Source organism: Thermobia domestica, chromosome 11 (assembly GCF_964235325.1).
Source record: "Thermobia domestica chromosome 11, izTheDome1.hap1.1, whole genome shotgun sequence".
NCBI classification, from domain to species: domain Eukaryota; kingdom Metazoa; phylum Arthropoda; class Insecta; order Zygentoma; family Lepismatidae; genus Thermobia; species Thermobia domestica.
The window spans coordinates 127964183-127976538 of record NC_137464.1 but is presented as its reverse complement, the minus strand read 5'-3'; the positions used below and the strand labels follow the sequence as shown (position 1 = coordinate 127976538).

The 12356-nt window shown below is 37.7% G+C and overlaps 1 protein-coding gene across 2 annotated transcripts in view; it reads left to right on the top strand.

Annotated features, from left to right (window-relative positions):
* The window catches only part of spn-E (tudor domain containing 9 protein spindle E), a 383336-nt gene that overhangs the window by 344920 nt on the left and 26060 nt on the right, over positions 1–12356 (top strand). For both annotated transcript variants that reach the window (XM_081731120.1, XM_081731119.1), the window contains exons 24-25: positions 2297–2418; positions 10982–11200. In XM_081731120.1, coding sequence (XP_081587246.1) covers positions 2297–2418; positions 10982–11200 — 341 coding nt within the window. The remainder of the gene's footprint in view (positions 1–2296; positions 2419–10981; positions 11201–12356) is intronic.

Below are 12356 nucleotides of genomic sequence, written 5' to 3'. Positions count from 1 at the left end.
CGTATTTCTTCTGCAATTTTATGAATTCCATGAACAATACCGGTACATGTTACCCAATTCAGTTCAGGATAAAATACTTTAATACATCTCCAGCGTTGAGCTATTTTTGATCTTCTAGATACGCCTTAGGTGACATATCGATGTTCGAAGGTAGTGGGTGAAAAAGCGACAGAACTTTCTTGGTTACCTTTATATATATACACAACAGTTCTATTTGTCCTTGCAATCACGCCTTTACCAATATGCATTATTTATTATATGCGCTCTGTACTTAAATTGACATACGCAAATAACATAAAGTATTTGGATCATTTTTCATAAAGCAGTAACTTGTAAGCGCTTTCCTACATGTATACGTAATATTTCTTTGACTTATTCTTCATTTACTCACAACTCAATAACAGAAATATAAAATGTAATAAATATAAAGATCCAAATATAAGTGATTCAACCATTGCAGTATATGTATATGTAAGCTTCATCCGAATATCCGAAAACCAGAGAGTATAATCTACATATTATTAGTCTTCCTTTTTTCCTTAGCACTCCTAACCCAAATTTATTACCAACTTCCAGCACACGGCTTCACTTATTTATCATAAAGAGTTTGTATACGAAGTTTCATCTTCCGAGCGTAGGGGGCTCATGAACCCCTTCCCCATTAAGATACAAGGAGGGCACAATTGGTCAGAGCGCTTACTTCTGATGCGCGGAGTTCCCGGTTCGATCACTGGCTAAGTAAGTTTGAAGTGGTCAATATCGTGTTCGTGGGTTTTCTCGGGGTACTCCTGTTTCCTCTCACATTGTCATTCCACCAGTTTTTCCACTCATTCACTTGCCTTAATCATCTGTCTCCCTTAGCCTAAAGGGCATAATCATGGGACGTTAAACTGAAAAATTCCAATTCATTTCCCATTAGGATACGCATTTATGAAAATGATATGATAAAAATCACGGCTCAAGCCAAGTGCTATGTTCGAAAATTCATTTGAAAGGGTTCAGATGCTTTCTCGTAATGATGAGACAGATAACGTTGATTTGAATGTGGAAGAAAAAATATAGAAATTTCTCCCTTCTCCCGTAGAAGCAGAACTTTTGAAAGGCTGAGACACGTGTCGAGTTATTTTTAATGTTAAGCTTGTATACCAAGTTCCACCATCCTAACTTGAGAGCTCCTCAGACCTATTTTTAACAGAAATTTTAAATCGTCCCCTCCGTTTGATATCCATTTTAATCGAAGTGATATTTAAAAAATACATTTGAGATACTAACTATGTTAAAAAAAATCATATCAAATTGTTAAGCCAGTTATATACAAGGTGTCTATAAAGTCTGGGCACATGGGAAAAAGCACATTTTAGTCAATTTAATATTAATGAATAATATTTTCAACATGATTTCCGTGCTGTTCAATGCATAATTTGATGAGCTTTTCAAGATTAAGGTGAACTCGATGGAACATGTCTGAATTACCGTCGATTTCAGCACACTGACTGGTAATGCGTTCTGTCAGGTGGTTTAAATTTCTAATCTTCATCGAGTAAACTTTCTCTTTCAGCATACTCCAGAAAAAGAACTCAAAGGGAGAAAGGTCTGGTGGACGAGGGGACCACTCCACATGACCTCTTCTGCCAATCCATTCAACCTGGGAAAACAAAAATTATTAGAATTTCCTATGTACTCAGACTTTATGAACACACTGTATATATTACGGTAAAAAGGCATAGATATGTATTACCACGACATGTAAAATTCTGAACTAAAAATTGTGAGTCTTGCATGTTACGTTGTGCCTGATATAAGTCCAAATGATGTATAAAGTGCCAAATAGAAATTAAGATTTGTTTGGGTGAGTCGATTTCTCCTCAAGTCACCTGATACAAATGCGAGTGATGTATACAACTGCCAAATGAAAATTAAGATTTTGTTTGGATTCAAGCTTTCTCAAGTCTCCTGTACAGTATGAAATGATTAAATTAAGTGCATGTTCAAAAATTCATAGGCCATTAAATTTAATTATATGTGTGTGTGTGTTTGAACTTGCATTGTTAAGCTCCTACCATCACATTGTTTCAGACTGACTTTTGATTAGTGTCAAAGAGTGCTCAGAAATACTGCGGTTTACTTCTGTTTTAAAAAAATAAATTTCATTTGAAATACAGATTTAAAAAAAAAAATCGATTTAAATGACTTTGACTTAAATCAGTTAACTGTTTTGAAATTCATTATTTACCTTCTTTCTAAATAGTTATTGACAATTGCACAGGTTTATTTCAGAATATTTTTTGTATTACAGGTAAACAAACTTCGGTTCTGGATGAATGTTATGTTGAGAACCGAAGAAGATGAAGTTATGCCCAATACAAGTGCAAGTGATGTATACAAATGTCAAATGAAAATTAAGGAGTTCTTGTTTAGGTGAGTAGAAATGTTCTATATTTATCAGTTAATTCCGAGTTTTTTTTTTTTTTTTTTTTTTTTTTTTTTTTTTTTTTTTTTTTTTTTTTAATGAGCATATAACCTTACCTTATCGGAAAACCGAATTATGCCACCGTAACTTGTAAGTGTATTTTATTGGCCTGCAATTTTTGTTATAAGAGAAGGGAACTTTTCTCTGAATGTTTGGCGAGAATGATTGTAACTCTTTCCAGTTTTTTATTACGAAAAGTATTATTAAGTTTTAAAAAATAAAAACCTATTGTAGTAATTACCGCAAGTGTAAATATAGTTACTCATACTTAAAAATATGTAAAACTAGCCTCTCCACCCATCTTTCTTTAGGAAGTTTTGTAATCTTATCTCGGCTAGAGTCGGCTTTAAGAAAATATGAATGATACAAAATTGCAGGATATTGTCGGAAGTCGGTGCCTGTCAAAATGTGTGGGCCCGACGGGGCTCAACTGTGATTTTTCAAATGAGAACCTCCATTTTTATTCCAAATTAGGTATCTACGAAACAAACTAAATCAGAATATGTACTGCTCAAAGGTGTAGGATGCAAGTCCCGGGCCCTACAAGTCCGGAAACAGTATCACGATGTGAAGTGTCAAAAGTTCCGTAACGGCGAAATAGATACAAAAGTTGCAGAAAATCAAGAAAAACATCAGACGGACGGTCTAATTAAAAGTGGATAGTGCCCTGTGTGGCTCCATATGGCCCCAATTTGATTTTGCAATTGGTATCCTACACTTGTCACTGGAAAATTTTCTGCACGAAAACATGTTCACATACTGTCCTGCTCAGTTTTGTTGAATTTTGGACGATGGGTCCCAGTGTGTTCAAAAGTGGGTTAATGGTGAAAAGTCCCAGGATTCTGAATTTGCTAAATGGAATCCTACGAAACGTACTGGTAAGTAAATTCGTAGGTCATGAAAGCAGATACTGCATGGTTGGTACGGGGCACCACTCTTAAAAATCTTCTAAAACTTGCCTGTAAAATGCAAAGCAACCATAGCTTTCTGGGATTTCCAGTAACTTGGCTAATAAAATACAGCCACCATTTAGTTTTCAGGCATACTGGGACTAAGAGAAAAGAATACGACAACCTTGAATAAGGTTTGAATTCGAGTTGATAACTTACAAGTCCAGCGTCCTATCGATTTCACTACATTTTCAAACTGAAAATTTCATATCCAAACAGTATTGAAGGTCGGAAGTGTGTTGTCTGAACCCCGAGAACTTAAACTGCATTAAGCACACGACTTAAGCCACATTTTAATCACATTTGCATTTGTTATCAAGAGATCAAAATTGTCATTCACTGAAAATGTTTCCAAATTCTGTAAAAATACAGACTAATCACGATGGCGGCGACGGTTACGATAAGAAACAGTTTTCGCACTCTGCACAAATATAAAACTGAGAGCTGGATCCGTACAGCTATAGGGTACCTACAAATCCCAAGTTTGCTTTATTAAATGCCAGCCCCTAGTAATCATTGTAGATTTCAATGCTAGGAAAATATTATAGTACAGTATGTACTTATACGTAGGGCTCCACATGTACAAGGTGAATATGGTGAACGAACCCAAGTTTTCTACCTGATATCCTACCCAAAAGGAGATCAGTGCTGCATACCATGCACGCGAAGTTTATCTTTACTGACACTCTTAACGATATGCCAGCCACTCTCAAGAACAGCGTGAAAACTATCAAGGAAAACGCTTTGAAGCACAAAACACTATCGACGAGATTCAGCGAAAGATGCTCGAAGTATAAAAAGCAATAAACGAGCTTCATGGTAAATATGCTTACCTGGACAAGTTTGTGGAGATAATAGTTGAAGTGATGCAAGTATCAACTCACAGAAAATGGACTTAACTAGAAACAACCGCCACGGATAAGGTGTGAGCACGCTTTAACATATTTGTGAATGAAACACTTCCGTCTCTTCAATGATGAGAAGTTTTTGCAATCATAACAACACAGTGATCTGAGCACGTCATGGAATACGATAAAAGCCACAAGTCGTACTTTCTAACGCAATATGAGACCTTCTGAGAGTTCCGTCTGGAATACCAGTTTCAGCCTGCGAAACAAAATACCTAAATAAGAAGAAGAGTGAGATTTTTCCTTAATATGCGTAGTAAAGAATACTGGTAGGTTTAGAATCAAGGACTAATCCCTGTTAAAAGGTGCTCAAGACGTAACTACACTGATCGCAAAGCTGATGAAGAAATCTTTATGACGTCTAATGTATTTGCAGACAGATCATGGTAGTGAGTTTTACAACACCGACTTCTTGTAGTTCATGAAGCGAAATAGCACCAAACATTACTCATCCTACAGCGACCTGCAAAGATATGCATCATTGAGATGTTAATTGCATCCTTAAATACCTCGTGTGGAAAGCATTTACAAAGCAAGATAACTACAAGTAGGTGACTGTATTGGCTACTTTCTCTCATTGACAAATAGAATAACACCTTTCATACTGCTATAAAACTGAAGCCAGTGGTAAACAAACAGAATGAACGTGTCATATACCAAAAATTATACTGTCTCAGGGGCGGCTGTATGATGTAGTCACAAAGTCGCATGCCTTCCCAGTTAATATGAAGAAAAAGTTAATATGAAGAAAAAATATTTAAAATAAAACTTTTATGGATATTTATTCCTGCATACAATGAAGAATGACCGAACACAAATTTTACTAATTTTAAAGTTGAGTTCGTAACTCTGATTACATGTCCATGAAAGATTTGGCAAGATAGCGTCAGTCACAATGCTTGATTTTACCCTCTGTTCACTTGCTTTTGCCTGGCTTTTTCTAGCGTTCATCTCTCGTCACAGAGCAAGTGTTTATAGCAATACTGATGTGACTTTTCTCTTGTAGAACTCTGGATCCGCTACTGCTATGCAGCGCAAATTGGAAGTAGGTGCGAGATACCCAAATTCGATTCCCAGTTGGAGCTTATGTGGTTCGGATCCCACATTACGATCTAGGTCAGTCTTATATAGCATCGGTTCTGAAAGGGACATTAAACTCCAACCAACAAATTGAAAGTAGGTAACTATGTGTGAACAAGCTCAAATGTCCGTTCCTTAAGAAAGGCTTTGTAAGATTTGAAGCACTGAGATCGTCAAAATATGCACCGTATACCCAACATCCTACCAACATATGAGGTAGGAGACACTATCACTGGCAAGCACTGACGCTTCTATACTCAAGGGCTACAGAGAACAAAATACTTTGATACATACCTAATCGAAAAAATCATACAGAAGAGCAAAGATTGTAAACAAGCAAACATCAAATGGCTGGGAATTCTAAAGTAATCGTGGATTCACTTAGAGAATGTGGCCTATTAAACATTGTCTAGTGGGCGCAAATACATCAGGAAAACTAAAGAGAGTTGCTACCAGATAAACTTAGATATTTTGATCGTTGAACCCTCCGGATGTTAGAAAACAACAGTTATGGTGGACAACTTCATTCTGTTTCCTGATTGGTTGGGTTGAGAGGGACGACATCTGTATGTATTTTTTAAGAAACTCGACCAGACTTGGGGGCGCGGTGGCTCAGTGGTAGAGCGTTCACCTTTGGTGCTTGGGGTCCCGGGTTCGATCCCAGCCCCCGCCAAGTGAACTTTGTGGTGGACAAACACCGTGCTCGTGGGTTTTCTCGGGGTTCTCTCGTTTCCTCCCACTTTCTTCATTCCACCATTTCATTCATCTCTCATCATCACCGTCTCCTTTAGCCTAACCGGCATAACCGTGGGACGTAAAACTCAAAGATTTCATTTTTCATTTTCGACCAGACTTAGGTCTTTACAATGTAGTACGCTAATATGCAAATGGTGATCTTGCAGCGATCACACCAAACGTCATTCTGTTAGATGAATGCTTGCCTAATTCATTAGTGGTCTTCGACGACTATATACTCGAAAACAAAAACGAGGTTCGTATTTACTTCAAATGAGACAAACATAACGCCTTGGATTCTTTCCATCTGTCTTACGTTCCCTAAAGTGCCAGTGTAGCTAGAGAGGGATAACGTCAACTTTCTGTTTCGACAGTATCCGACTAACTTAAGACACGTAACGAATATATAGATGGTGAAATATTGTTTGATAAGTTTACACACACATGCGGTCAATGTTGGAGTGATAACGGTTCCTGCTTCTTGATTAGACATGACGAGAAAGAAAAATGATGGGATCAACAGGTTTATACTGCCTTAGTGAGTTTAAATAATAATAATAATAATAATAATAATAATAATAATAATAATAATAAATAGATCTTAATCAAAAACTTGAATAGGCTGACGCAAACCTAGAACTAAAGGTCTACTTAAGCAAACGGCTCGAGAAGGCAAGGCCTTGTGAATGACATATACACAAGCTTCCATTTGAAATTCACATATTTGGGTATAAATTTTATATCGCATACAGAGATCATACCGATTTAGAATCACATCTTTATACTGATCCAGAACTCGAATGTAAAACATTTCAACGTGTCATTACACAGTGTACAGTGGTCCAGACACTCTCCAAACCTGGCCAAAACCCTGTGCTGTGAAACATAAGCTGAAATCCTACTGTGTACGACTCCATGCCATGCAAAGAGGAGAGAATATATGCTATCGCATGACAGGATGCTAGACTGCATAACCTATACACAAAATGTTTCATAGTAATGTCGTACATTGAAGGGCTCAGGAAAGTGTCCAAGGCGAACAGTATTTTGCCAGACATAAGTTGAGTTATAATTTCCTCTCTAATGTCAGCATCACTTGTTTTTGTGCTTACACATCTTTAGGATAAATCATACAGTAACAGAAATAATAATAATGAAATACCGTTAGACAATAAGTAAGTGATGTTTGCGCAGAGATACTACTAAACAGAGATGTATTACAATAATACATATTCACATGCTATCGTCTGAAGACACAGATATTGTGTAGTTCTTGGGTTGCTTGAGAAGACTGAATACTTCCGTGGACAGATGCTGTTTGAGCTATGGGTTGTCGAAGTGTCGATATTTTAGGGTCACTTGTAACAAGGATATAAATAATTTAATATATTACGACGCGAACACTTACGAGCATGATGCTCCCTGTACTCCTTAATATGCTTTTGTCTGGCTTTTTGTGCTTCCTCCGACTCTGTCCGATCGGGAAAAGACCGTGCGAGATGATAAAAGAACCATACGCCAATATTCTATTGCACCTATACTGGCATATAAAACCATGCATAATGATCCATGTACAGGTCATGAATTTGATTGGCCCAGTTATCAAATTCAGTTATTTCGCGATCCACATCAAGTCCTGAAGACAAGGCCTGAAGTAGGCTGGCACATTTCGTGATTAACTACTCACTAAATCCAGTGATCAAGGCGACTGTCCGTGGATTTGGGAAAAACTGTCGTGCAGTGTTCTCGTCGTTCGATGTTCTTCTCCCGCCTTGCCTAGGCTCGGCAATGAGGAGGCCTAACTGGGTTCGCATGGCCTGCTGGATCTCTTCCTTCTTCTTTTACAGCTACTTGATCCTTTTTGCGGACGTGCCATTTGTTGATGTCCAAGCGGTAGGCTGCAGGGAGCAACCACTCCATAAAGTGAATTCAGGCACGAAGGGTGGATAGGCCGAATTGAAATGTGTCTGGAATTTCTTTCCTGAAGGACGTTGTCAATTTGTCCATTTCTTTAGGCGTCGCGCCGCAGACAGCAGGTCTGTGCCGATTTGGTATGGGTGATGGCATTGGACACCTTGCCGTCTACCGTCGTTAATTGGAGAATGTGTTACATCTCGAACTCCATAATTCCGATTGTCACTTTGGTCGGTGTAAGTGCGCGTATCTCATCTTGCACACGTTTGGTTTCCTGCCTAACAAGTGCTTCACTTAACTTACGAAATTGTAGTCTTATAGGACGACAAAATCTTGTTGACGATAGTCGCTGATTCTGTCACACAGCACATTTTCCACTCTGCGTCCTTTCATAAAAGATTTGAAGAGGCCATTGACGTTAAAAAAAAAAATCGGAATCCCGGAAACCACGTGTTCAGCCACCTGTTTATATTGCGATTGCCCTGACTTACCGCCACACCTCTACTGACAAAACATTCGCAAAGACTTGCAATATTATTCAGGCACACGTTCTACTACTTTAGTCTGATTTTGCAATAGTCGTGCTGGTGTGTGGTTCAAAAGCGACTGTAGCGGCACTTCGGCAAGAGATTCAGTAACGTTGATTGAGTCGGGGTAAAACCTCTTCTGTGCTTCTAGTATACGGTTATAAGCTGGGTAAATGTCATACCCGAGTTTGTTGGCACCGTCCCTCATCAGTTGGTATTGATGACGAGTGAGATTTGCCTCCAAGAGCAGAACCGATTCCTCATCTGGCTCGTAACCTTTTACAGATTCTTGTTGCTTTGCAGACGACGAGGCCTTCCTCTTTCTCGTGGCCCTCAATGGTGATGTGTCGATCTCGTGCAACCGCTTCATCTTTTCTAATTCCCCCTCCTCTCGATATTTCATTGCTGTAGCGTAGGATAATACAGCTCCATTACAGACTGCCCGCACGTTCTTCGTCTTTCTTTCTCTTGAACCACTCACTGCTTTCGCCGAAGGTAGCCATAGGTCTTCCACCTTTAGCTGATGTGGATGGTTCACACAGAACTAGCTCTAGCACACTGGCCATCCACTCTGTATTATTTTCTTCTAGTCGCTCATCTCAGTGGCATTTGTCCAACTTCTGAAAGACTTCGTGGCAGAATCGGTACACTTTTTTCTTCATTGTACTAGTCAATTCGGTGGACGTTTCTTTTTCAAGGAAACTAACCAGTTGTTGCAGTTTGGTCTCTTTGTTTCCGTCTACATTCTTCAGGACTTACAGAAGTCTCCTTCGTGTTGTTTCGTATGACATTTCTGAAATGACAAAGAAAATCAGTCATTTGCCTTTAGCACTCTCAATAGTATTACCCTACTCACATACAAATATGCCTTTCACACCTGATCGGGCAAAACCAGGCAGCACACTAACAGATAATATCCCGTACCTTCACATCCAACACATAATAGAACTGGACTGGGCTGGACTCAAAATAAAACTCTACGTGAAATTCAATATCAAGTATACAAATTTTGGTTTTCGATCTAATTTTATTTATCCACATATTGACTGGTACATGAAAGCATATTAGAGTTCTACGTATGTGTCACGAACGACGAATGTGTGACAATGTTCTACACAATCATTATTGACGCCTAACAACAAAACATTATTTTGTTTCCACATCATGAACTTTGCATGGGCTACTGGGGTGGATACATGGTCTTCATCCACGAACTTTTCAGATTGGTACTAAGCACGAAAATCTACCTATTTCTACACACCTTAGGCCTTCCTTATTAAATTTGTAAGGTCTTTCATATTTCTGAATATTCCGAATTTTAAGGTTTTGGCCAGGTTTGGAGGGTGTCTGGACCACTGTGCATTCATACGAATATCGTATAGGTGAACGATTTGTTAGTCTAGCTGTACGTGGGATTACGAACATAAAAATGAAACATAACTGGACTATGACAATAACATACTCGCACACAGAAAAAGTGAAATCTATAGGGCTAACGTTTCATATAACAGCCAATCTGTTCCACACTTTAAGTGAAGTGAGTGGAGTACTGCACAAACCGCAAATTCAGTAAATGCAACCAGCCTGAGTGTAAACCAGTTGATTCGTGTTAAGAAGATGCATAAAAGATATCTGCGATATTAGCGGCCATCGGAGCACTAAGATTACTGCATGATAACCCCACAACCTACTTCATGCTCATTGGCTCTTCTCTTTCTTTTCTTTCGTTCAAAATCGCGTTACTCTATGAGTGTTCGCTTACTTATGTTAGGTTTAGTGTGTGTAACTTTTTTAATGTTAGTTTGCGATATTATGTGGCTTTTTAAAAGACTATTATGTAACGTAAATAAAATCAGCAGCTATATGAACGAATGTCGAACCTAAACTAGGACGACATAAACTAGGAATTTAATTTTTTTTTTTTGTGTGTGTGTGTGTGTGTGTGTGTATGTATGTATGTAATGTATGTATGTATGTATTTATGTATGTTTGTTTGTTTGTTTGGTTGTTTGTTTGTTTAAGTTTTAGTTAATTGTAAAGTACTATTCCATGGAAACTAGTGGTATCTATTTATTAATTTAAAATGATTAACCTATCTTTGATATACGTATAATCTATCTAAAATAACAGATCATTGTCTTTTTATTAAACTGCTGTACGATTGCGTCATCTTCTACAAGCCCTAAACTATTTATAGTTTTACTGTTTAAAATATGGGCATGTTTTAGATTCCACGTAGGAGTAAAGTGTAATATAACTATATAGTTATTATAGTATAGTGGAGGAGAAACTTTCACTAAGTTTTCTTTTCTCGATTGTAACTTATTTATGGAAGCTTAATATGTTACGTTGTGAAGAGAGCGTCTCAGTCAGTAAAGTTTCTAAATTGACTTTCAGCTTATTAAGCAGAAAACGTAAGGCCATAGATCTTCAGATGCCTAAGCGTCCTTTCGCTTGGAACCAGGTTAACCCAGACCATATCCTTTCTCCTGGTGAATACAGCAGTCGGGATATATTCAGACTTCACTGGGCAGTAGAGCTGGAAGTGGATGATGCTGACAACACTCATAAGGCGGAAAGTATTAAACAGCTTCGTGTGTTAGCTAGCTGTGGCAGGTTTGTATTTTTTAAATTTTATTTCTGATGCAACAGACATTTTCACCGAGGTTGGTTATGATCCTCGTTCAACAGTTGAACTTCGTTTAGTGCACACTGCCGTTAGTATCAATGCAACAAAACACATAGGTTAAACGAAGACGAACATTTATACTAGAATGGCCAAGCACATTAGTACATCGTAATCCACATCATTGTCCGGATTGATAGCGCACTTTAGAGAGGACAACCACAGAATTGCTAATTCACGTTTGGTAGAGAAAACAAAACAATAATAAAACGTGGAATTAATGAAGCTTACTATATTCATCAAGACCAACACTAATTTATCAAGACCAGCACTCAATTTAGACAGAGGAGACATAAATACAGTTTGAAATGATCTTTTTATCATGTATTTCTACCGGTTGGAAAGACACTAAAAAGTGAAAGTAATCATTAGGTGGTGAACAACATGTGTTAGCTTTCATGTGATCAGAAGTTCTTGTACTTCATCTTTTTATTCCGTTTTAACCTTTTGTTTCACCCATCCATGTTTCTTTTCCATGTTCAAAATTATTTTCGAACTAAGCTGATGATGGAAATCGTATTTTCCGAAAGCGCTTCTTAGACAAATACTTTAATCTGCGGTGAGTCTAAGCTTTTTTACTTATATTTTTCTAAGTCTCTTTTTTTTTCTGAGCAATTGCAAAACACACACTGCGCACAAAATGCACTAACGATATACCTTACTCGCTTGTCTGTAATTATAGGTTTCTCAGTGGTTTACGAACTGTTAATTATCTATGTATCAGTCCTTTTACATAAGAGATCGTGATGCAAAAATTATGTTAAGCAAACTTTTAATTAAAATTCTAAGATCGGAATTTGTCACATCAGTAAATTTTAACGCAAATACTGGTCGTTCTGTATGAGAGGATGTTGCGAGCGACTGTTTCAAATGTTTTGATAAGCTTAAAGAATAAATATAATTGTTTGGCATTTCCCTAGTGTTCTTTTATTCTGACATTATGTTCATTCGTCAGATCTCCCAAAACATCTTAAAGTACATATTCGCAACATGGAGTTTAGAAAAAATATTTTTAAAAATAGGTTCTCAAACAAAAAGGCAAGCGTGAGTATTAGTCTTACTTCATAAGGTCTATTAATCCAACAA